Source organism: Fomitopsis serialis (assembly GCF_022376445.1).
Source record: "Fomitopsis serialis strain Sig1Antser10 chromosome Unknown B0H18scaffold_40, whole genome shotgun sequence".
Classification (NCBI taxonomy): Eukaryota; Fungi; Basidiomycota; class Agaricomycetes; order Polyporales; family Fomitopsidaceae; genus Fomitopsis; species Fomitopsis serialis.
Genome location: NW_025955000.1, coordinates 282,392 through 307,180, shown reverse-complemented (window position 1 = coordinate 307,180; position 24,789 = coordinate 282,392). Strand labels below are relative to the sequence as shown.

Below are 24,789 nucleotides of genomic sequence, written 5' to 3'. Positions count from 1 at the left end.
GGGCCGTGCAGTGTTGCCTGCTGGGCCGCGAGAGACGGCCGCGTTCGGTGAGTCACGTTGTCGTCGGCGGCCTTTGACGCGGACGCTTGGTAGTGAGACTCGTGCGTCATCTGTGTCCAGCGACTTCGGACGTGAGCCAGGTCCGCGACGCGCTCGACGCGCACCGATCCCTGATCACGACCGACGCAGTATCTCAACGGGGTCGAGCTACAAGTCTGTGCTCCGCGGGGGACCAGCCACGTCCGTCTCACGGTCATCTACCGCGACGCCATCCACCCTCGCGGCTGCCGGAGCTCCCGTCCCGACCCCTCGCAGCACGCCGACCGCCCGATCCCCTGTGCCTCCGCGTCCGTGCTCATGCTCATCCCCACGTCCTCCCCGGCGCGAACGCCAACTCTACTTCGTACTCAGCTTGAAGCGCGAACTGAGATCCATCGACGGGCGACTCGCGATCGGCGTGGGCCAGGCCCGGACGCACGTCGGGTGTCCTTGTCCTTGTCCGAGTCGGTCAGCCCCGTCCCAAGCTCAGCCTGCGCTCTATACAACAAACACGACCGACGACTCGATCGCGCGTCGCTAGTACCCCCGCCGCGGCGCGAGGTCCGTCTGGCAGCATACAGCCTGCAGCGCCCGGCCGCGCAGCCTGCCGCCCTGCGCGCGGAGAGCCAGAAGGCCCGCTGCGTGCACGCTAGAAGATCGACGGCGGAGAGGCGGACGGGGCGCGGGCGGGTGACGTAGCTGTAGTACGCTCGTGGGCCGCGGGCTTGGTAGTGGTGCCGACGAGGACATCCACCCAGAACGGGCGTCCGGGCTTGGAGCCGGGTCGCCAGGGACTAATCACTAGCCATGCTCAAGCCATGCTGATAGCGGGATCTCCGCGGCGGACGATGCTACGCGGGAGGGAGAACGCTCCTGAGGGTGCAATGTGGTGCGGAGATGAGGGTTTGCCGGGTTGTGCACGGGAGATGGAGATGGAGACGGAGACGGAGACGGACTCGTGTGGTGCACAAGATGCAATAATTGTCTGATCCGATTAATCTCGATGTGTCCAGTACGAGTAGTACAAGCGATACGATACGGGATGCGAAGCGGGCGGGCCTCTGGGATGCTGGCGACAACAACGATGGCAATAACAGGGGCGTCTGGATAATGAAGCCAATAACTTGGATCGAAGGAACGGGCGCCCCGCTGGCGCGGCGCGGCGGTACAAGGTGAACTACAATGGGATTAAGGAGGGGCAGGACAGTACGGCGGCGGCTAAGCAGAAGAAGGCAGTGCGAGGTATATACACGGGTTGCATGATGCGATGCAAGAGTGTGGTACACGACAGGACGGGCAGCGAGAGAGAGAGAGGAGGCAACAGACAACAACAGCGATGCAAGGGTGTAGTAACGAAGAGAGAGAAGGGACTATGCACACTTTTAAAGATGGAAGATGGGCTTGACAATAGTAACAACACTGCGGTCCGACTCCGGCGGTCTAAGGATAAGCGAACTGGAACGTCAATGGCGTGTGAGACGGCAGATGGGGCAACAGGGGATGGGCACGGAACACAAATAACGTTGGGCGGGCGTGCGGGCACTGAGGCGGGGCGCGGAGATTACACGAGTATCCGGTACAGCTTTTGTACAGAGGCGCGGCGGGAGGCAGATGAGCGAGATGCGAGCGAGGTTCCATGGTGGCGATTAAGTAGCGTAGGGTGTTCAAGAGGGCGCCGACGTCGAGGCGCGGGAGGACGAACAGCTGACGAGCGATAATATATAATGGACGTCGGCGATGGCGAGGACGGGCCGTACCACGAGTGGCGCTGGCAGCCGACAAGCGCAGGCAGCCTAGAGCCCCGCGTAGGTGTTCGATGGGTCAAACGTCTGCAACGGGTCCTCGTCAGCACTCCACCGACAACGCGCACAGCTCAGCGACGGCTCACATAAGACATCCCGTCGTACACCGCCGCCTGGCCATAGCCGGCATACCCCGCCCCTCCGCACATCCCGCCTCCGATCGGCGGGACGGTTTGCAGGGACGCGAGGCTGGGCAGCGTCGTCTGCGCGGCCTGCACACCCGCGGGGAACGTCAGGTCGAGCGGGCTCGGCGGGAGGCTCGCGTAGCCCTCCTCGTGCCGGTGGATGAGGCCGGGCGTCGCGGGCGAGCCCGTCGGCGCGCGGATCTGCGGGAGCGAGTGGGAGTGGTGGACGGACATCTGCGGCGGCGAGTGTGCGTGGGGGTGCGCGGGCGAGGGCAGGTGCGGGAGGTTGTGCAGCGGCGGGAGGGAGTGGGTGTGCGTTTGGAGCGGCGAGGGCGTGTGGGGGTGGTGGTGTGCGGCGTGCGAGTGAGCGTGCGAGTGCGGTTGGGAGGTGTGCGAGGAGGGAGTGTAGAGCATGGGCAGGGAGGGAGGAGCTCGCCATAGTCGGAGCCGATTTCGGGCTGTGTGGATCAGGTATATTGAAGTGGTGGACCTCGAAGAGGGTGTCGTAGCGATAGGATGGAGAAGGAAGAAGCAACGGGTGAAGGAGGGCGTAAGACGGCGCGGAAGGACCAGGTGAGGAGCATCGAGAAATCAGAGCATGTCAGTCAGCATTGCCTCCGGAATATATGGAGGTAGCTGACTCACACTAGACTCGTGCGAGTAGCTCAGCGCGTCGACGCTAGACGTCGACGGAGAGAGGGGAGGGGAGGATGCCGAGTGCATGCTGAAGCGATACACAGTCGACAGGAGGATGTCCTCGGGAGGGGGCGTCCCTGCCTGAGTGGTGGTCGCGGCAGCGTCAGTGCCATTCGGCAGCCGAACGATATCCTGGTAGATGGCATACTGCGAAGGATCTGAAACAACAGGGGAAGAAAAATCATCAGACGCCAGCGCTCGCACACAAGGCACACCAAACCCATCCGGGAAACGGCACTCACCACCGCACTCGCAGAGATGGCCCCAAAAGCCGGGCACGACTTCCGTGCTGTACAGGAGCGTGCACTCCATCTGGGCGGGGTACACCGGCGCAGGGACGACGCTCGAGTCGCGGAAGGTGAGCACGGTCTTCTCGGCCCAGACCGTCCGGCCGTCGCGCACGACGCGCACACTTGCGTACGCCTGCAGCGCGGTGCGCGAGATGAACGTCACCGTCGGGTCGATGGCCCGCATCGGGCGCGGGGCCTGCGGGCCCGTGGACGGGCCAGCGAGCGGCGACAGTGCGGGCGAGGGGTAGCCGCTGCCAGGCGTGTCGGGGACGATGTCGATGGTCATGTAGTTGACGGGCGGGCCTGGCGGTGGTGCGACGGCGTCGGAGGCGGCGGAGATGTCAGGGACGGGTTCTGACTTTGGCTGCATCATTGCGATGTGCCTGCTCGACAGCTGCTGCAGTACTGTGGATCGATGTTCGCGTCAGTGATGTCCTTGTCGAACAATGATGAGGGCGGGACGCACTTCGCTTGCCCTCGGCGGTGTCGCGCAGCTGCTGGAGACGACTGCCGACCTGTTTTGGAGTGCGCCGCTTGCCGGTCTTGTTGAAGATGTAGTCCGAGATGAACTTGTTCCGCATCGGGAAGCGGCCAAACGCGCGTGTTGTCCGGCTCTCGACGGGCTGGTACTTCTCCAGACCTATGCCAGCAGACCATATGCGGTCAATACCACGCGTATATGCATATACCGGTGGACCTGGGAATAGGCACGCACCTTCGACGAGGGCCAGCTCGAGAAAGGGCGGCCAGACGACCTCGCCCTTGCCTTTCATGGTCTTCCAGCACTTGCGGCCGGTGACGATGGTGTGGATGGTCTCGTTTATTTCGCCGCGGGAGGAGGGGTCGTAGGAGAGCTCGTCGGTGGACGAGACGCGGACATGCTGGGCGAAGATGCGGGACGAGCTCGAGGCGGACATGGGGGGCGAGCTCGGGTGGGGCGGGGGCGGGGAGGGCGAGTGTCTGGGCTGTCGGGCGGGCGTATATATACGAGGGCAAGGATGGGAGGGAGCTGGGATGCGCGCGAAGACTGGAAGAGAGGCGGAGCGAATCGCGATAGACGCGAGGACGGGAAGGGAGGATCTCCGGGCGTGCATTAAATAAAGGCGTGATCTGATCCAGCCCACTCGCGCGGGTGCCACTCGCCACTTCGCCAGAAGCAACGCGCACAGAAGATGCACCCAAGATCCCATCTCCTCCAGATCGGGGGGCGTTTCATCTCGCCCGCCCTTGGGCCCATCCCAGCCCACCGGCCCCCCGCCAGCCACCCCGAGCCACACACGCGACGGGCCTGCCAGCGGTCCCAGCAACGCGTGCACACCGCCCATACCCCCGCCCATTCGCCCCATAGCTCTCATGCTCTGTCCACGTAGACACAGGCTGCCCTCCCAGTGCACGGGGAGCGGCGCACGGTGACGGAGGAGGCCATTTAGTCTATTGCACCCGCAGATCGTGCGTGTGTATCTCACTAGCGCGCGCGGAGTTCGCCGCGCAGCCGAGCCGTCATTATTACATTGTTCCCACGCCTGCATTTATTGCGACCAACCGACACGCCCGCGGGCCGCCCCCCATTGGTCCGCGCCCGGTCCGGCCCGCCCGGCGCCTGCACTGCTGGTTCGGTGTCCGAGGCCGGCAACCTCCTCCTGCAGCCACCTGCGTGTGCAGCAGCCTTCGCGGGCCACCCGCGCGAGGGAATGCCCACCCACGCCGTCCAATGCGCGACGCTTCGGCTTCTTCGCACCTCCTCTCCCCGAATCAGGACGCCACACCGCGGGCTCTCCCACTCATCGACGCGGGCATCATATCGAAATTCGTCCTCCCCAGCCCTGTTCCAGAGCTCGCGACCTGCACCGTGACAGCCACTTCGCCAGCCAGAACGCGCCCCATGTCGTAACAGGCGATGCACGCGGCTTTCGTACGCACCCGTTGCAGTGCTCCCAATTTGTGTCCTTGTTCTTCTCGCAGACAATACAGCTGTAGCGCATTGTACCACTCCGACGACGTATGAACCCACAAAAACACATGGATCGTCGCTTCTAGCAACACCGCCATCGCTCGCCCTGTGTCAACGTCCCACAGAACAACAACAATGACAACGACAACCAAAAAAACAGCTACCGTTAACGCTGCACAGCACCGTCGCCCGGGTCAGTCAGCACGACAAATCCTGCTCACCACGCCCGCCCGCCGTGCCCATAGCCGTGGGCAGTCGCCGCTCTAGCTTCTACGTACGCGCACCGAGCCATCCAGGCTGCGCCCCGCACGAGCCAATCAGCACCGGCAGCCGCTCTCCGGCGATATAATCTCGACGATGCATCCATAAAAGGCAGCTCCGCGCATCTCGGTTCGCCACCTCCGATTTAGCACATCTCGCCCACCATCTGGGCGTCCCGCGAGCGCGCCTGTGCTTTCCCACCCGAAATTGAATCGCCTCCGCCAATCGCAGCCCGCCCCGGCCATCCCGGCCCCGCCCGCCCGCCTCGTTCGGCGGCCAGAGCAGCCACAAATTGGTGGCCCGGTATGTGGTATCACGCGTAGGCTCCTCCGCTCATGACGAGCTGATAGATTGCGGGGGCGTTCCCCTGTAGTAGTAGCGTCGCGTCGCTAATGCCTGCGCACGACGTCGTGGGCGCGGGTCTTGCCGGATTGGGACGGACGGCCGCGGGGAGGCGCAGGAGCGGTGCGGCGGGCTGGTGGGGGACGCGACCGCGGCGGGCAGGTCTGACGCCTCGGACGACCCGGCGGCCGTGCCCGACCGCGAGCAGCTGGCGATCCCGACGCAACCGCGATCTTGGCGACGCGGCGCGCGGAGGGCGATCTCGCCCGCGCATGCGCGTTGACGTACCGCAGACGATGCTGTCGCGGTCGAGTACGTACGCCGCAGCCGCGTGCCCAACTCGAGTCTGAGCGTGATGGGATCCGGACGCGCCCAGGCGCCCGCGCAGGGCGACGTCGGCATGGACGAAATGGGAAGGGCAGCGCCTATCGTGCGGCGGCTAGCTCGACGTCGCTTCGCGTTCGCGCGCCGTTGGTTCGAGATCCCAGCGGCGGAGAGCCTCTGATGCTGCTGGGCACGAGCGAATCAGCGGGGGGCTGTTATGGTTTTCGCGGTGCGCCAGCTCTCCTATGCTCTCAGCCAATGATGGCCTTAGGCTGTCCTGCAGGGCACGCCAACTCCACGCGAGGCGCATACGCAACAGGAGCGAACTTATCCGTGCTGATAGCACTCGGTGTCACCGAGCAGGGACGCGTGATGCGGTTGGCCAGTGATTCCGTCCACTGCTCGCCACATCTGGCCCATCTGGTGCGTGCCGTCTGCCAGCCCATTGTCAAAGGCTAAACTGGCATCTGACTGACGTCGCTCCTGGTCTTGCGCACGACAGCACATACAGCCCGAGGGCCCCGCCCTTCGCCAACAAACAGATCCTTCATCCCATTCGCAAATTCAGGTCGCCCGCGCGCGCATTGAGCACGGAAATCCCACATAAGGCCGCGCAACTGGCTCCGACGTGTTCTCGTCTTTGATTAATTGCAGGACGCGTCGACGGTTTCTGACCAGCGAAACAGGGCATGCCGGCCCTTCTCGCCCTGCTACACATCACCTATGACACTGCTGCGCCATCCGACGAATTCGTGGTGGATGCAGATAGGGCGCGTCCTGCCTGGAAAGACCGTTTCAGACCCACGCTACCGTTCTTAGCAGGGACGCGCCCTCCTTGGGCTCTCTGGCCGCCCATTGGTCCTCCCTTGACAGCCAATCACCAGGCCTATTCCCGGAACCAATCCGCTACTGATGACGCAACCGCCCGTCCGCTCTAAATGAATTCAGGACGGCGAGCACGCGGGCGCACCCAGCCAATCCGGACGGACACAGCGCAGACGCTCGGTGCCGCGCTGATCGATGGGCCCGGGCAGACGGAGCAGCGATTGGGTTGGCCGTCGCGGGACGTGCTGTCATTGGGCGCTGCCCGAAAGGGCAATGCGCCTCCCATCTCTGGCTCGGATGCTGTCTGCGCCACAAGCGCGATCGACGAGTGCGAAGGCCGAATCTAGCCCGAAGCCACATCACCCGCCGCCGCAATCGTCGCGCCGACGTCTGTGCCAGCCCACGAGGGAGGGCCGACGGGGGCAACGCGAGAGCCGCGTGGCTCGCTGCCAGTGACGGCGCGCGGGAGCGGCGGGAGACGCCGGGGCTTCGATGCGAGCTGTCTCTGCGTCAGAACTGGCCAAGGCTGGGGTGCCGCGGCGAGTCAATCGCGGCGCAGGCGGGGAACGCGAACGCGAACAAGGTGCGGGAGAAGGCCCAGACGCGCGGATTCCGCTCGAAGACGAAGCCGCGTCGACGTCGACGTCAACCCGAAGCCCAGAGGCTGGGACTACTCTGACGGTGATGCGGATGCGGAGCCCATCAGACCTCCCCACCGGCCGTCGCCGCCCACGCTCGCCGGGTACCCGCCACAGAAGCCCGGTCACGCGAGATCGAGAGCCAGAGGCATTGAAGCCCATATCCGGAGACGGGATCCTCGCTGTCGCTGCCCGTGATGGGCCCGGCGCTCGCCGTGGACGCGCCCGACCTGCGAGCCTCGTGTATATGGATCACCCCGCGGGCGGACGAACTGAGCAACTTGAGCGTGAACGGCGGCCGCCCCTCGGGTTACGGCCACTGACCCCGCGCGCATCTTGGCTTCGATCTCGGGCTTGGCCAGGCGGCTGGCAGCGAACGACACGCGCGGACGGTGTCGGCACTCTGTCTACGGCTGCATGCCGCAGAAACTCGCGGGATCTATCGGGATGCTGGAGTACGGTCTGCGTCTATCGAGGAAGCGCTGCGTCGGCACCGCGGCTCGCGAGCGCTCGCTCGAATGTTCACAAACGGTTCTATTTTTGTTTCGCCGTTTGTCCAGGATGTGCCCATCGACGAACAGCTGCATGAGAAGCAGTCGGACAGGAGGAGCCTCCGCGACGTAGCAGGAATGGAGCTCACCTCACATCTTCGAGGGTGGCAGTGATAATCTAGTGGCGCGCGGACTCGGAGTAGGTAGTACTGGCGAGGGAGCAAGCACAATGCGCACGACACAGCCACCGCCCGGGCTCCCAAAGCACTGCGTAGCGACCGTCGTTCGCTGGGTTTGTGCACGGCGCGCTGGCCGGGAAGGGAAGTCCACGCTCGGGCCGCGAGCTTGGGAGCACAGGTTGGGAGCGGCGCGCGGAGGCGCGGTGGCTGTGCACGCAAGGTCGGGCCGCTACTCACCGCCACGGCTCGCGGAGTGGACGGACCTGCGTCGGTGCATCGCCTCTCGTGCTATAGACCCCTCTGACGCGTGGACAGCGGCCGCCTGCAGGACACTGCGTGCTGGCGTTGCTCTCGAGTTGTCGGACGGGAGGAGCGGCCGTGGCGTGCCAATGTACGTGCGCATCGCCCTCCGCATGACGATGACGGGCTCGTGCACTGGCGTCTTGCCAGTGCGTCGCCGTGCTTCGCGGAAAAATCTTATGGGGCCTGAACATGGATGCGGACGCCACATCCTGAGTGCAGTTGGCAGATACGCTCGGGAGGACGGACGGCCGTGACGTAGGTCCAAGTTCGCTCGCGGACACTCGTGCTCAACGTACTGCCACCTCCACCTCTATCTCTGCAGGCACATTGGTTAGACGAGGCTCGACCCAGCCGCGATGACGCGAGCTCCGAGGGACCCCTCCAAAACTGCGTGCCGTCCTTCAAGTCCGTCCGAGAAGGCCTCTCTCTGCATGCACGCTTGCACAGCTCGGTATGTCATCGCTGCTCAGGCTCGCCCGCCGGCCCGATTCCGCGGGCGACGCACCAGACACCTCACACAGACACAAGATGATACTCCGCGGCACCCGCACGCCCAGAAAATGTCGCGGGCTCCTGCACGACTGAATAGGCCGGCGCTGGGCACTGATCCCCAGCGCGCGATAGTCGCCGCCTGTCTGTCTGCCGCATCTCCGGACCCGGATCCCCTGGAGTGCATGGGACAGGGACAGCACCGCGGCAGGCTGATCCCCGGCGAGGCTACCAACTCGCCGTGCGCCCGGGTGCTCCGTCCCCGTCTGACGAACAACCGAACAGGCGAGGGGGAATGCAGAGGGCTGCGGGTGGCAGACTGGCACGGGCATGCGTTGGGAGATGCCGTGAGGGTACAGGCTCCGCCGCTATACTGCTTCAAGTGCCTGCAGCCCCCGCGGACTCGCGCTGTCTCGTTGGGTCCGCCCCGGATCCCAGAACGAGGCTAACGCGGATGGATCCGCTGACAGGGACCCCGTTGCGGGCTGTCGACTTGGAGGTGCCGTTGGTTCCGTAACGACGCCGCTGGCGCTGACACACTTGGCACGATGTTACGGGGACAGGTGGCTCGGCTCAGACTTGACTTGGGATGGGTGGCAGGTCGGCCGAGACGCGGAGGCTATCTCCCCTGGCCCATCTGCCAACTTGGACGACGGCCGTGCGCGCGGGAGACACGCTGTGTCGCGCCACTCGCGGTCAGACCACACGCACGTCTGTGCATCGACGACTCGGGAGATCTGGGCCGTCCGAGCTGAGGACGTGCCCTCAGCACGGATCTGTACGATGCCGGTGCGTGCGCTGCTGTGTTCTGGACGCGGGGAGTCTGTCGATGAAGTACCAGTGCCGGTGGGCGCACCCGTATGCCATCGCACCTCTGTCTGCTCACTCTGAACGCGGACGTGGACGAGGGAGTGTACAAGCTTCACGGATGTGTGGAGCCGTGGCAGCAGCCCTGCAGATGGCCATGACCGCAGTCTGTCCAGTCTCGCGCGCTCGGGACAGACGTAGTAGTGCATGCATGGCTCATTCGGCACCAGCTGTCAGGCTGTCGCTTGAGTGCACCAACGGCTCGGCGCTCCAGGAATAATACTGTATCACTCTCAGGTTGTCTGTCGCGCAGAGCAGGAACATATCGTTTCCGCGAGGGCATCGCCGACACGTTTGCGCACGGACTCGTTGAACGGCAGTTTCGAGACACCAGCGATTTCGTTCATTCGTTCCTAGGTACGACATCAAAGTATGCTAGTACTAGTACGTCCCCTTCCAGCGCGCCGAAACCAAACCGTACCAACCGCTCCCCTGCCCATTCAAGTCCACCCCTCCTACTACTACTTAGCTCGCTGCGTCGAACCCTCACCCCCCTCACCCTCGCCCGGCCCGCCGCGCTCCTGAGTCCGAGTCCATCCCGCCCGGACCCCCACCGACTGCCAGCAGTCACGCAGATCGTCAAACTCGAAGTTCTCAGATCAGCCTACCTATCGCACGGACGCGGATACACAAATAGACAGAGACACAGACACACAGACACAGAAGGGGTGCGTTCTCCGAACGCATCGGCCAGGCGGTGGCTGCGGCGCGGATCAGCAGCGCCCGCTGCCACCCCTCAACGTTTAGCTTCAGCCATATTTGCGGCTTCAGAGCGTCCTCCCTCGGCCGCGATTGAGACGACGCGCGGTTTCCACTGGGGACCGGGCTGCGCGCGTGTTTCCAGGTAGAAGTCCGGACGGCGAGGTCCAGAATCCGAAATGGGCGAGACGAGACGGTGTAGCGGGAGAACCTGGAGGGGGAGGAGCGCTTGCGGGCTGGGGATTTGCGATCGCGGGATCTCTGTGCGGGCGGGCTGTCAGAGATTGGTTATCGAGTAATGCTGATGCTGACGGTAGGTTGGGAGGTTGGGAGGTAGGACTTGGGATGCGTGTGTTCAGCGCGACTTGACTTGTGTGGGGGCCTGCCGTCGCACCGCCCTGCGCGCCACGGGCCAGTCCGGCGGTGCCGATCCTCCACAGACGAGACGGCTCCCCTGGCAGGGATCTGGAACGAACCGCTCTTCGCCACGGCGCGCGCAGACTGCAGCTCAGACGGCGCACCCGTTCTGCGTCCGTGCAATATCACTGGCTGACGAGCACCGTCGTCAGGAAGCACTGCGAGAAGCGCCCGGGCTGGAGCGAGACACAGCGCCCACCACCTGCTCGTCGGCGCGGCTTCTCACGGGGGATGAACGGGTGTTCTTGGGCGCTGTGGATCGTGAGGAGGCTGCGAGTGAAGGTTCGAGTGGTTTGCTGATGCTGGGATCGGTACCAGTAGAGACGTAGCAGCGAGTTTTTTCGTGGCCGCTTCTAGACTGCGATCTATAGCGAGAGTGTCCGTCGACTGGATACATAGCCCAGCGGAGCCACACATACATGCGAACGTCTTGCGGTCCAGTGTACTCGTACCCAGCGGGCCAAGCAAGTGAGGATCGATGTGACGGAGTGGCTGCCGCAGCACCGATCGAGATCTGTGAGGCGCGCCACCGCCACCAGCGCACCGCGCCCGCCGCCACCGGTCTCCAAAGCGGCACAACGGTTCTCGCTACCGCGTCCGCCGCCATGTGGGTCCGCGCTCCAAGCGTTGCAGAGTGCATCCACGCCTCCACATGCCGCCATCAGCCAGCCTAGTGCTAGCCTAGTCTTATTGGCCCCGCGCAAATGGACGGTGCCCGCTGTGTCGGGTCGAGGGCCGGTCGCCGCGCTGGAGACGCAAGAACGAAGCATCAGAGCGTTCGGCGGTGGATTTCCTGTGGAGGGACGTGCATACGGCGTGGAGACGCGTAATAACGGGATCCGTCCAGGGGATCTCGGAGCTGCAGGGCGCTTCTTTGACGCTCAGAGGCTCGGGCGGTCGAGCGATCAGGCAGTTGTCTGTGCGCGGGCTGTTCCGGGAGCCTTCCATGCACGGTGCCAGACACGGAAAACAGATGGGGACGCCCATCGCCCATCCCAATCGGCATCGGGCACCCGCGTATCGAGCCCCCAGCGGGCCAGCCTGATCCATCCTCCGCGCTCTGGGCCCCGGCCACCCGTCCTCTCTTCTCCCTCCCATCACTCACTGCAACTGCACCCAGCCCGAACCTTCGGTCGCTCCATCAATCTCTCCGCCTGCCTGAACCGGCCTCGTCGAACTGATGCGCTGATGGAGTCTGTGCAGCGCGCGATTGTCCGCCTTCGGTGATGGCCACCGCGAGGGTTCCATCGTCACTCTCGGTCAACGCGCTTGCCGTGTACCGGGACACCGATTGGAACGGCATGCAGATCGTAGGCCAGCGAAACCCGCGTACACCCATCGCGCACGCCAGTCTCCAAGCTCCAAGTTCCAAGGCCCGGCCAAACAGTTCACTGCGACCTCCTACCTCGGCCGCGCCAAGTACTGCACCCGCTCTGCGATACGGGTCTGCGCACGCCTGCGGTGCATCGGATGCCAGGGAGCGCGCAGGTATGTCGTATGATGTCGCCGCGTCGACAGCAGTGCATCTCAGCCGACCTCTATTCGCTCTCCCGCCCTCCATTCTAGTCGCCTACCCAGCACGGGTCATCGCGCCCAGGCTCCACACCAGCCGCAGCGCATCGTCCAGACGGATCAGCCAACATGAAGCTTGCAGCGCGGGCTCCTCGTGTTTACGACACGGCTCGCACTAATGCGCTTGGCTCTTCGGGTTCTGGGCTGATGCGGGTGGATCATGGCACCCTGCGCTGGACAGTGGACACTGTTCGGGTCCCGCGGCGGGCGTAGCTGCGCGCACTTCGAACTGGCTCCGGACGGCGCGTTTCATGTGCGTCGTCCCGTCCTGCGGTGTCGTCCCCCACGGCACTGCGACGTCGGGGTGACTGAACCATATGCAGTGAGTCGCCGCCGCCCACGTACGGATGGCGCGTGAATCCCGAGGCCGCAGACGCTCAATTACAGTGGACACCGCATGACTCGAGATTTGGGCGACTCGACGCCGAGGACGCTGCGAGCCAGAGGCGCGAGGCGCGAGCTTACGGGGCGTGTGGGCGGCCGTGGAGGGCTCGGACGCACACCCGCGCGCGCGCTGGGTGGCCGGACGCGCGACGAGACGGGTGCAGGGTCGAGGACGCCGCGGGCCTCGTTGGCCGGCCGCGCGCGGACGTGGTGCGCCCGTTCGATCTCTAGGACACGTCTCCGCGCGTACCCAGCAACCCATGCCCGCATACACAGGCCCAACGCACCCGTCTAACCGCACGCGCCCGTCTCCTGCCGACGCCGATTCCGCGGCTGCATCCCCCGAGACCCCACCGGCACTGGCCTGTCCTCCCATCTGTCTGCGCGCGCCCCGGCCCCAGCAGCCCCTGGCCCATCCGCGCTGGGTCGCCGGCCCGCACGCGGCAGCACTGCGTGCGCCCCTCCTCTCGCAAGGACGCCGGCGACGGGAAGCCAGCCCTCGCGTCCGAGTCTGGGCGTACGCACGCACTCGAGAAACCCGCCTGGACCCCGGCCGGCTCGCAGCGCGATTTCGAAGGGCCCCGTCGATTGAACGGGTGGCCGAACACGGACCCTGCGTTCGATCAGACTCTGCCAGTGCGTCCACGCTTGCCGTCGCGAGATGCGCGGTGCGGGCCTCCGCACGTTTGCCCGGGGCCGGGGCGCCCGTGCGTCGGTACGCTGGCTGCTCACCATCGACCATGTATTGAACTTCCGGGCGTGGACTGCCCAGGGCACTGACTACTGAGTCGCCGGCTCCCTTGCGCTGATGCGCGTCGGGCCGGCGAGTCGCGCGGCAGGGCGCGGACGCGGACGCGGCCTTCCAGAACTGAGAAGGTGGCCCCGCTACGGACTTGGTTCGTTGGGGCCTGTTGTACGATATGTCTGAGCCGCTGGAGCCTGGCGGCGGGCGGACGCCCTGGGTTTGAAGCTCGAGCGGGCTCCCGCGGTTGGGAGCCTTCGAGCTTGTGGTTCAGGTTGTGACTTGGATGTGGACGCGAATTCGGACACAGCTCGATACTGCCCTGAAACTTCTTCGGAGCCCATCAGGGGCGTTCTAGGCATAGTGAGTCGCGCTCTGTTCTTACTACTGCTGCTATCTGAGAAAGTATATCGCCCAGGTGCCGGACGTGCAGCCTTGGAGACACTGTCCTGTCCGAGTATTTGTTCCGCAGAGGGTCGTACATCTCGTCGTTATGCTTGCTGCGTTTTTCTGGCGAATCTGGGCAGAATGTCTCGATGCGTCGCGGGCCTGCGCGAAGTACGTCGCTGCAGATGCTGTGTCTACGTGCGGTCTCGTTGACGGCCCGGTGTGCTGGGCGGTCTCCCGCATAAGTCTTGTACAATTCAGGTCTAAGGCATGCCCCCCCTTTCGCAAACACTTCTGCGCGCCTCCAGCCCGTGCAGACTATTTGGCGAGCGTTCTGATGAGGCTCGCTACGCACGCCTTCCGCGAAGAACCGTTGCCGTTACTCACCACTGGCAAGATCAGCTGTGCAGGATCATTACGTATCTCGTACGTCGCCCTCACGAGTACCTCCGCGTTTCTGATGGGCCGTTCCCTTCGCTAGTGTCCTTCCTTGTCTTGTCTCCGAGTCGGTGGAATGTCGCGAGTCCGAGACGATCCCCGTCGGGCTGCGATTCTTCGCTCAGATGTGGCCTCGTTCCTCCGGCCGCCTTCCCGGGCTTCGTCAATTAAGACGCTATTATCGATTGCCTCTGGACGTTCTATGCCGACTGGAGGCGGATGGTGGCCCATCACGCGAGCTACTTCAGCATCCGGACGTGTGCATCATCTCGAGGACGTCCAGATCTGTTCCCGCGTGTTCGGCGACTCGGACGTCGCCCATGGAGAAGCGTGCGACTCTCAGGCATTCCCATCCTGTTGGGACACTGCTCTCGACTTTGACGAAGACCGCAGTGTCTGCATGGCGCTCGAGTCGACGTGGTGGCTTGCATGATGCGTCATGGGGCTCGCTGATCTGAACGGAGGGCCACTAGTGCACGGCCTTCGACGCAGCATCTCTGCATCTCGTCATCCGGATGGCCACCGGGCTAGTGGCGCACCACCCTATTCTAATCTCACAGGCATCTGTGTTTCCCACCAATATATGTAGACATTACCGAGAAGTGCAGCTTGGGGGCGTGGATTCCGGGCTAAGGAGAAGCGTGATGCGCCTTCTAGCCTCTTCTACGTAGCGGACAGCGAGTCCCTCGATCGGACAGATGCGTCCAGCCGGCGCAGTGGTGCGTCGTCCATGAGCTTTACTGACAGCAAGAATGATCCTAACCTGTTCTGGAACGCGCAGGTCGAAGGAGAGACGTTGACGAAACCTGCACTAGATTGAATCGTCAGGATCTCTTCAGCATGTCCACTCCGCCAGGAAGACGCGATGGGCGAAGGGGCCCCGGCAGGCCACTCCGTGACAGCACGGAAATTCCACTGTTTCTTGCGCTGTACATCCCCGACTTCGACACGTCAACGTTTGTCGCCCGCCACATCCGGATTACCACCCGCTTATGCCAGCGGCATGACACAGAACCCTCTGTCGTTATCCTGATATTCACGCCCGGATAGGCGCACGACCCGTCTCGTCGTGGCATGCAATCGGCCAGCCAGCCGCGGCGCACGTCCCATCAAGAAGCGAGAACGCGGGAAGACGGATCTAGAAGCAGACGGGCGCGCTTCCTCCCTAATCTTAACCCCCCATCCGCTCGCTGAACTTGAACTGCGATCCAATCTCGAGAAGCACGATGCGCGATTCGACTGCGATGGTGCGTGACGCGTACGCGCCCGCCCTTAGGAGGCGACTCGGGAGGGGATGGGAGCGGCCCAGTAGGGTATTCCCCGGAGATTCACCTCGACTCGGAGGCTTTCCCATCTCGGACGCGCGAGGTTCTCTAGGCTGAGCTGCTGCGCCCATGTTCAGAAAACGAAGAGAGGAAGCCGAAGGCTGGTGCTTCGAGACTTCGAACTACTTTGCCAGGCGAACCTCACGCTTCACCTCGCGCGGTGAGGTGATCCATCCGCACTCCTGGCACGCCCCGTCTTCCACTGCCATTTACCCTAGCTCTTCTCACTCGAAAAGACATCCGAGAACTCTCATCTGAACCTGAACTCAAATCCGCGCACGCAAACCTACTTCCGCAGGTCACGTCCAGTCTCCCGTCCCTCCGATAGGCTCCGAATTGACATATTCTGCCGGCGCGGGAGCCCTCAGGCTCCCCGTGCCGTCGTTGCACTGGACGTCCGCGGCCTTGGGCCCACGCCCACGTCAATATACACGTAGGTTATGTTCGCGGGTTTCTAGAGTGGTGTTCGATGACGCGGCATAGGCAATGTATCACAGGAACCTCCACGAATCCACTTCGCTCGTGTTCCGGCTCTGTTGGGTGCCGGGACGTGCATGCGTCCGAGGGAAAGATGGTTTCGTCGCCTGCGTGCCCAGGCGCTGCGTTCGTGGGTCGGGCTCTTTGGGTGACGGACGGCCTTCGCATTGGCCGGCTGGTCCACGTTGGGACGACCGATTGAGGTTTGGCTGTCTTGACGAATTCCGTGAGGATGTAACTGATGCGTTATCCTTATTGACTTAGGGCCGTGGGTCGTGCTACATTGCAGGTGTTATCCTCGACAATACCAACCACCCTATTCAGTTCTGAGTACCACCTCGCGCTTCCAATGCGGACGTATATCGCCTCCTCCGAGCCAAGGATGTCATTATCAGATAAACCCTCGGGCTCGCAGCCATTTCACGCACGTCCTCCGTCTATCTACAGGTTGCCTCGCTGACGTGGGCCCAGGCCTCACGCCGACTAGCTACGGACCACGGAACGCACCCCGCACGTCTCACTGCATGCCCGCAGATTGCGTGCACGAGGCCTGCAGTCTGAGGGACGGCACGTCCAGAATCCAGATGCGCGATTCGGACGATCGCGCGAGATGCAGGATCCATGGGAGCCTATATGTACTTGTATGTCAGGCTCGTCTCACCCGCGGGGAGGCGCGGACCATGGGCCGCACGCATGCCTGGCCTGTTTGAGTTCCTCCGAGGACGACGCGCGGGGCATGGCTGCGCTCAAGACGTGACTTGCTGACTGTACCGACTGTGCATTGCACGCGCGTGCGCTATTTAGGTCGCTGACGTCCTTCTGCGTATCTGGGATGGTAGAGAGGTCAGCATCTCGAGATGCGCAGCTTGCCGCACGGAAATAGATGCGCGGAATGCCTTGCGCTCAGGGCAGCAGACGGCGATTCACTGCTGAGTTACTGTGTGTAGAATGCGCCGTTGGGAGACTTGTCCGGAGTCTTCGGCGAGTTCCTTTCAACCAATAAGATGGGTAGCCAGGACCCACCCATACATATTCAGTCGCAGTTCGTGAGGCGCGAAAGCCCGATAGCGGGCTCCTGAGGGCTCGCCTCACTATTGAAGGTATGCTGAAACGGCGCGGAATTGCGTGTTGCGCACACCGGCGACCGTCTACTACCGGATGAGTGAAGACTTCCGCAGCTTAATGTGCCAGTGTTTAACCATAACAGGCCAACAGGTTATCTTCTTTCGAACTACTGCCGTCGGGACAAGATTGAAGTAGTCGACACCAATTCACTACCGCATCAACAGGTATGTGAGCGATTGTGGCATTCGTCTCCGGCGTAACAAATCTGCGATGCCTTGCATCCATTCGACTTAAGCATCTGCTACCCGCCTATTGTTCGAACGGGCTGCCAATTGGCTGCTCTCTTCAGGGCAGGCCATGGCAGGTTACCACACGACTCAGACCGGCGAGTCGTCCGTCTTTCCAGAGTCTCGTTCACTGACGGAATTGATCTTCAAGCGCGCAAGCACAGATCGTCGTGCAGCTGCGTGAACTCGGTGCTGGGCCATGTCTTATGGGATCTGAATCGATCCTTTGGTATCGTAAGGGAGCATAGGAGGGGTGGTACGATAGTGCTTGCAGATCAACGATGAGCCTGGACTTACGGCTTTTTTTCAGATTAAAAGGGACTCGGAGGGACTCGCTGCGTGAATGCTTGACGTATGTTCGACAGAGTGGTCAACATCATACTTTCAACGGTGGTTCAACTGTCAAACTGTACGGTGCATTGGATCACTACAAACCCGAATCCATGGCGCGCCAGAAGGCCTACCGACCGACCGAGGAGGAGACCCGCTGAGGACGTACCCGGTACCATCCCGGGCCACCGGTGTTGTACGATCTCCTGTAGTATCTGGGGCACAATGTACTTCATGCTAGCCCTTGCTTGCTTCGCGACCGGACTGGGCCTCCCTCCCTTGACAAGAGGCAAGATGGAAGCGTAGACCGACGACACAAGGTTCCGGTCCATGGCTTTTCCGGGTTTCCGTATTGTATGGCAAACTACGGCCGCGACATTCTTGACTCTTCGCAACTTTACTTCCCCGGCGCCGAGGACTCACATCAAACTTGTGGTATGTATTGCCGCATCGGCGTGATTCTACATCTCACTCATGGTCGTGAATCCTAATGGCGCGGGGCAGCGCGAGCCCACTACCATCGGCCTGCATGGTATGCAGTCTGACCATGATGATGCTTCCCGCTGATTATTGACATATTGACAGCTATTCATGGGACAAATGTACAGCCGGGGCTGCTCAAGGTCTCACCTCCAGAATGTTCAGCGCATCTTTACGATTCAAGTCCCTTCCAGCGTCGGCGGCATGTCAGTGTGGTCAGCCTGCCAGTGTGGTCGTCCTGCCGCGTCCACAGCAAGAACACATGGTGGGTCTGGAAGAAACTGAACTCATCAGGGGGTGACACCCCTGAACTTAACTTCGTCTTGAAAGCATCGACAATGACTCTCAGGAAACCTATATAATGCTGCCTCAACGAGGTGTTGGTCCCCAGTGAAGAGCCCTCGTGTCTCCTCGGTGAGTGTATAGGTCAACACAGTGCATACTATCTAACTCACAAGCTCATCACAGCTACATAATCGGTTGTCGCACTCAATTTGTTCATCGCAGTTCAATCCAACAACACAGCAGGTGAGCACTAATCCGGAATCCCACATAGCCCGCCATGGTATTGAGCGTATTTCACACCACAGTCACGATGGCCTACAACATCCACGTTGTTATCCTCAATACGCACCGCAATGCGCTTTTTGAGGTCGTCGAGCAAGTCGTGTGGTACAACGCCAACGGGGGCATCTGGACCAACACCAGCGACACCCGCACGTTGACCATCAACGGGAGCGGCACCTCGGGTGCGCTGCGCTTCCGAAACCCCAAGAATGGCGAGGAGTTCTTTGTCCCGCTCGGGATCGACAGCGACGTACGCTGGTGCGACCTCGTCATGGACCTCGGTCCGGGCGACACGGCGATGAAGATCGAGCCCCAGTACTACGACAGCAGCGGCATCTATGTGAACGCGCGAGAATCGCATCTCCCGAAGGCTACAAAGAGGAGCTCCAAGGGAACCGAGGTCAATGTGGTGTACACCGACGAGGACCCGGTGAAGAAGGAGTACCAGGTCAGCATCGCGATCTCTGGGTGATGGTGTGAGTCGAGCTAGTCGTCGGTGGGTGATTGGGAGAGTCCGCTGCTGTTGCTGTCACGGTTCCATGTTGATGTAACGCTGTACGAGAGCTCGTGTACGGTGTATCATTACTGTAGTGTCAGTGAATGACGGAGCGGTCATACTATGTGACAAGGTTGTTCTGGAGGGATGACGGTGCCAAAGGGCGTACTGTTCCGGTCATTGGAAGCTAACTTAGGTCTTGGATACTGGTATTTAAACGGTCATGTCTTTGGAACTTGCAAAGTCTCGACGGCTCAAGAATGAAGCTGAAGCTGAAGGAGTGCACTAGTTGATAGTACAGGGAGAATATGTAGTAGCCTACTCGTAAGTACAACCGTCGCGTTTCCGAGTCGGCCTGTCTCCTCGCGGTGGCATCCCGTGTCGGACCCGCGGGCCGCTTCATTGAAGCTGTAATGCCCCGGGGTCTGCTCTGCGGATATCCGGGCGTCCCGGAGTGCTGTGGTGCTTTATCATGAGAGAAACATAATATTAATGCTGGCGTCCGTCGAGCAATGACTGACCCGATGAGACGGATCATGATCAGTCCTGCCAGTGCCAACTTGAAGGGCATATTATTGAGACGGCGGTAGACACTGTAGTGTCTCGGGTTACTAGTTGGCACTCGTCGATCGAGATCGAGCAGTGTACTTAGCGAGTGCGATCCTGAGGAATCGTCATGGTACTGCAGGCCCTACTAGACCAAATCTTCTGCAGCTGTGACCTTCCTGCCAATCGTTAAGGCAATCGGGCATACTGTGCATTCAGCGCTCAGCAATGAAGATGCAAAAGACAACACCGTGACCATGATGTGGCCCCAGCACTCATGACTTCAGGCCTCAGGCCTCAGGCCCGCACTGGCACTGATAGCGATAATATTATCAGTGCCGTCATGGTCCTGCCTGCCACTCCGGTCGATCAGTGATTGCTCTGGCTATATTCGTGAACAATGTAACCCTCAGACTCTCAAACTCTTCCAGGGAAGCTCACAACGTTCAAACATTGATGTCCAAACCTTAAACGTCCAGACGTCCGGCTTGGAGTCCAACGTCCAACGTCCAACCCTCAACGTTTCAACGCTCCCTACTTGGGCTGTTTTCAGTTGACACCTAGACTCGCCGGACTGTGTCTGACGCAAGTCATCGTATGCTGTCAGTCATAGTATAAAAGCATTGCCGAGTATGCGTACCGTCCGAGTCAGGCCGATGCATGCACAGTGGTTTCTGCGAGTCCGCACCGTCCACTGGCCGTCGCGGGCCCGCCAATGCGCAGTCCATGCATGCAGGTCGACGTGTTCAGGAGACCAAGGCAGATCCACAATGTCTCCTCCGAGTCTTCGCATCATTCGTATATCAGTACGTACGCATAACTCTCGCAACAAACGCGTCGTGCCAACTATCGCACATAAGTAGGCAAGCATCCAAATCTAAACCCGTCTCCATCTATCCAGCGAGTAAAAAAGGTATATAGGGGTCCGGGGCGCAGGCAGAACTCGCCAGTGAAGAAGGACCAAGTACGCGTGCGGTACGTACGAGAGCGCGGCAGAGCAGACTGAGAGAGAGCTAACCCAAGCTTAAGGCGGGCACAGAGGGAAGGGAAGTGTAAGTCAAGCGTCGAGAGGAGAGGTGAGAGGTGAGAGATAGAGCGAGGGACGCGGAACGTCTACACGGACACGAGCGTAGATGTGGATGTGGATGTAGACGCGGATGTGTGGTGGCCGGCAAGCGCCACATGCAAGAATCGTCGAAGTCGTCATGTACAGAGGTAAGCAAGCGGTGCGTGTGATTCGTGCTCGCGGGGTAGATCGGGTATAAATGCGCACGTCAGTAAGGTAGGACGGGTAGGCATGGGTGTCGGGTGCAAGAGGAGGAGGCGTGGCGTCTCGGATCCCGAGCACACTATAGGGATGCGTGGAGAAAGCCAGGGAGGAGCGTGGCGAGCGGGCCGCGGATGTGTACTTACGTATCTATATAAGCAAAGCCAGTCCCAGTCCCAGTCCCGGTCAAGAGCACGGCGAGTCCAGGGAGGCCCCCGTCCATCCACCCACCGCCAGCCCAACAAGCCAGCGATCAGCGCGCACGGGCTCCACGCCTCAAACGCTCGTCACCACGAGCGGGCGCACCAGCTCCCTCCTCACCTCCGCCGCCCCGCCCGCGCCGCACCCACTCGTCGGCACCGCCGCGTTCACCGCGTCCCACGCATCCGGGTACGCACACCCCGCAATCGGCGTCGGCGCGCCCCTCGCGTCGCCCCCGTCCGCCCACCCGCTCCCCGTGCTCACCGTCGCTGCGGAGTACGTGCTCGCCGCGGGGAGACTCACGACGCTCGCCGTCGCGGTGTACTGCGGGAGGAGGCGCATGCTCGCCGAGGGGACGTTGTTGATCGAGGCCGGCGGCCACGCGGCGTACTGCGCGACGGACGACGCCGCGATCGCGCCCGCGCCCGCGCCGCCCGTCGCGTACGCGGCGAACGACTGGTTCCACGGCGCCGGCGCGACCTTGAGCGCCTCGCACGTCCCGCTCGCCGCGCGCGGGTCCGTCGGCATCCACCCCTGCTCGAGCCCGAGCTTGTACGACCAGAGCGGGGACTCGACGGTGCCGCTCGTCGACGAGGCGTCGATCTGCGATGATAACGATGCGTCCTCGTCAGTCGCCGGCCGGATTGCGGGAAACTCAACGGGCACGACGCACCTTCCACGTCCAGAAGAACCAGTCGCCGAGGGCGTCCATGCTCGCGAGTGCGTACGTCTTGAGACCCGCCTTGGTCTCGTCGCTCCACGACTCCCAGTTCGCCCAGTAATCGCAGTTCCCGACGTACGCCGCGCTGATGTTGACGCCGCGGACCCACAACCCGCAGTCATTGATCCCATTGCTGAACTCGCCCGCAATGGTCACACCGAAAGCGCTCCGACTGCACCCAACGTCCAGCCCCGCACAGAAACCCCAAACAGAATCGTCAGCAAGCCGTCACGCCGCAAAGGAAGACAGGCGCGAGCGCGCGACGCACCTCGCGTTCATGCCCGGGCCCCACGCGCTGCACGCCATCTGGGGCCACTGCCCGCCATACACGGACGCGTCCGCCGTGCCGTTCGCGGTCACGTTCACCGGCTCGTTGTTCGGCTCATTGTCGAACGCGAAGTACGGGTGCGTGTCTGTCGCCCGTCGCGCGAGAAACGAGGGCCAGGATGCAGCGTCGACGTCCACGTGCGCATGGAGGCGCAGGGAACACAGCGGCGACGACCACGCGGCGGAAGAGAAGGGAGAAGGCGGTGCAGGCGTCGGCGGGGCCGAGGGTGGGCGTCGTTCGGGACCGACGCGCAGCGGATCCGCGGTGGCGTCCGCGAGACAGAACGTCGCAGCAGGCGCAGCGCACGTCATCGTCCAGCACAGCGCAGAAGCAGAAGGCGTGGTGGTCCGAGGCGCGCGGAGAACCCGATCGCGGGGCCGCAGCGACGAGCACACGTCAAGCGGGGCGCGTGGATCGGGGCGGGCACAAGCGGACCGGGCGTCGACAGGCGGCGAGCGGGCGGCGAAGAGCGCGTCGCGGCAGTCGCGCGTCAGGGGCACACGAGAGGAGCAGGCACGGGAGAGCGGCAGTTGCCGGTAGGGGGAGAGCAGTGAGGGGGAGAGCACAGCAGCAGTCCGTCAGCAACGCTTCCCGACCGGCACGAGAGAGCGCGACGCACCGAGGATAACACGGTCGCTCCCCTCGAGGAAGCCCGCCCAGTACGCGGTGCCCATGAAGCCGTCGTGGATCGCGATGTACGGCCCGCTGCCCTCGCCGACGCCCGTGATGTTCCGGATCATCCAGTGTGCGTTCAGATAGCTGTGCAGTCCAGAGTGAGCATGAGACAGCGATGATGGATCCACAGCGACGCACAAGGTGGTGAGCACAGGCAGCGTGATCGTCTGCAGGAGCGCCTCGTTCACGATGCTAAAGATCGGGATGACAGGCTGGTACTCCGGCTGCAGAGCAGTTCGTGAATGTCCGCGACGAGATGCGACACAGCAGAGCACGCACCTGGGTGATAAACTCCGCGATAACACGTATATACTCCAGCGCCCTCTCCGCATTCGCGATGCCCATCATCCCGTTCAAAAAGTTCACCGTGCCCAGCTTGCCCGAGTGGTTGTACCCTGCGCCCCGCGATCAGCGCCTCAGTAGAATACAGCGAAAGGATCACGAAGACCGACCGTTCTGGCTCCCAGGGATGGTGTGCAAGTCGAGGTTGACACGGAGGCCGTACTTGCGCGCCCACTGGAACACCTGCAGGATGTAGCTCCAGCACATGCGCGCGACGAACGGCTCCGCGACCGTCGTCCCGTCCGCAACGCCCACGTCGCTCCACGCCTCGATCGCCCAGAACGGGATCGGCATCCGCACCCAGGTCAGGCCCGCACCTACGCACGAACCCCCACGCCCGTCAGCATCCCCAGCGCGCGCGCACGACGTGCGAGAGACAGGCAGGCAGACTGCTCACCGGCGATCTCAGCGATGTCCTGCTCCGTGACGAACGCGCCGTAGTGCGCCTGCATGACCGCGGTGATGTTCGCCTGCGCGCGGAGCGCGGTGTCGAGCGTCCACTCGTCGATCGCGCCCGCCGCGGCGTACTGCTGGTAGTACTTGGGCGTGATGAACGGCTCGAGGACGAACAGCCCGCCGAGGTTCACGCCGTTGATGCGGTGCGTGCTGAAGTTCCACGGCTCCGACAGCGGCGGCGTCCACGCGTTCGCCCGCGCGGAGTTGTTGAACGGGTCCGCGGGGTCGTACACCCCTGCGTGGAGAGCGCGCGGTCAGCACATGGCGCGGGGAGGGCGACCGCGGGGAAACGACGCTACTCACAATATCCACCAAAGCTGTTCGTGTACGTGAACGTGCTCCCGTTCGCCATCGTCACCGTGCTCCCGTTCCCGCCCGTCACCGCGCCGCCGGCCACGCCGCCTCCACCACCCTTGCCCGCAGCGCCGCTCGCGCCGTCGCGGTGCGGCTTGACGGCGACGAACCAGACGGGGAGGACGACGACGAGGACGAGCGCTGCGAGCGCGAGGCCGCCGACGAGCCAGATCCACGGCCGGCGATAGTGGTACCACGGGCGCGCCGCTGCGCCCGCCGTGCGCGCCTCCCCCGCCAACGCCTCCTTCGAGCCGGTCGACGCTTCCTTGCGATGCGCGGCCTCGGGGTCCGGGTCCGGGTTCGTGCTCTGGGGGACGAACGGGCTGGTCTCTGCGGCGGCGGCGGCGGCGGGGCTGGCGTAGGCGCCGACGGGGGTGGAGGGCACGGAGGGCTCGAGGGCGGCGGTGCTCGGGGGGACGTAGGGGCCTGCGGCGGCGGAGTCGGCGAAGGAGTCGGCGCGCCCGAGGGAGGCGCGGTCGCCGGGGGCGGTGACGGGCGGGGGCGGCGCGAGGCCGGAGGACTCAGAGGACATCGCGGGGGGCGCCGTGTCGGACGGAGGGGAGCAGCTCAGCAGCAGGCTGAGGAGCGCACTGGAGTGGGGCTGGATGCGC

General features: G+C 63.0%; 6 protein-coding genes across 6 annotated transcripts; 3 read left to right on the top strand and 3 right to left on the bottom strand.

Moving 5' to 3' along the window:
- Window positions 1-1,832: 1,832 nt before the first annotated feature.
- Window positions 1,833-3,869, bottom strand: B0H18DRAFT_1119913 (uncharacterized protein; the record flags this gene model as incomplete). The annotated part of the gene is made up of 6 exons (XM_048034018.1): window positions 1,833-1,868; window positions 1,928-2,424; window positions 2,608-2,820; window positions 2,905-3,357; window positions 3,419-3,592; window positions 3,668-3,869. 6 exons carry the CDS (start codon window positions 3,867-3,869, stop codon window positions 1,833-1,835), a joined length of 1,575 nt encoding a protein of 524 aa, XP_047892628.1.
- A 744-nt stretch (window positions 3,870-4,613) lies between these two features.
- B0H18DRAFT_427019 (uncharacterized protein) lies at window positions 4,614-5,120 on the bottom strand. The gene has a single exon (XM_048038066.1). It carries the CDS (start codon window positions 4,999-5,001, stop codon window positions 4,705-4,707), a length of 297 nt encoding a protein of 98 aa, XP_047892627.1. The 5' UTR covers window positions 5,002-5,120; the 3' UTR covers window positions 4,614-4,704.
- A 3,518-nt stretch (window positions 5,121-8,638) lies between these two features.
- On the top strand, window positions 8,639-9,255 carry B0H18DRAFT_427005 (uncharacterized protein). The gene has a single exon (XM_048038065.1). The coding sequence runs from the start codon at window positions 8,698-8,700 to the stop codon at window positions 9,202-9,204; it is 507 nt and encodes a 168-aa protein (XP_047892626.1). The 5' UTR covers window positions 8,639-8,697; the 3' UTR covers window positions 9,205-9,255.
- A 4,400-nt stretch (window positions 9,256-13,655) lies between these two features.
- Window positions 13,656-14,871, top strand: B0H18DRAFT_426935 (uncharacterized protein). Its single transcript, XM_048038064.1, has 3 exons — window positions 13,656-13,799; window positions 13,855-14,249; window positions 14,305-14,871. Exons 2-3 carry the CDS (start codon window positions 13,930-13,932, stop codon window positions 14,717-14,719), a joined length of 735 nt encoding a protein of 244 aa, XP_047892625.1. The 5' UTR covers window positions 13,656-13,799; window positions 13,855-13,929; the 3' UTR covers window positions 14,720-14,871.
- A 3,604-nt stretch (window positions 14,872-18,475) lies between these two features.
- Window positions 18,476-19,369, top strand: B0H18DRAFT_1211829 (fungal fruit body lectin). The gene is made up of 3 exons (XM_048036433.1): window positions 18,476-18,639; window positions 18,694-18,753; window positions 18,816-19,369. The coding sequence occupies exon 3, from the start codon at window positions 18,821-18,823 to the stop codon at window positions 19,262-19,264; it is 444 nt and encodes a 147-aa protein (XP_047892624.1). The 5' UTR covers window positions 18,476-18,639; window positions 18,694-18,753; window positions 18,816-18,820; the 3' UTR covers window positions 19,265-19,369.
- Window positions 19,370-21,443: 2,074 nt separating this feature from the next.
- B0H18DRAFT_909209 (glycoside hydrolase superfamily) lies at window positions 21,444-24,365 on the bottom strand (the record flags this gene model as incomplete). Its single annotated transcript, XM_048041535.1, has 9 exons — window positions 24,128-24,365; window positions 23,766-24,059; window positions 23,479-23,685; window positions 23,306-23,421; window positions 23,165-23,250; window positions 22,971-23,110; window positions 22,292-22,436; window positions 21,976-22,195; window positions 21,444-21,905 (listed from the first exon to the last, which is right to left on the bottom strand). Coding segments are annotated over exons 1-9 (1,719 nt in total), but the record flags the coding sequence as incomplete, so codon positions are not given.
- Between the last annotated feature and the right edge of the window lie 424 nt (window positions 24,366-24,789).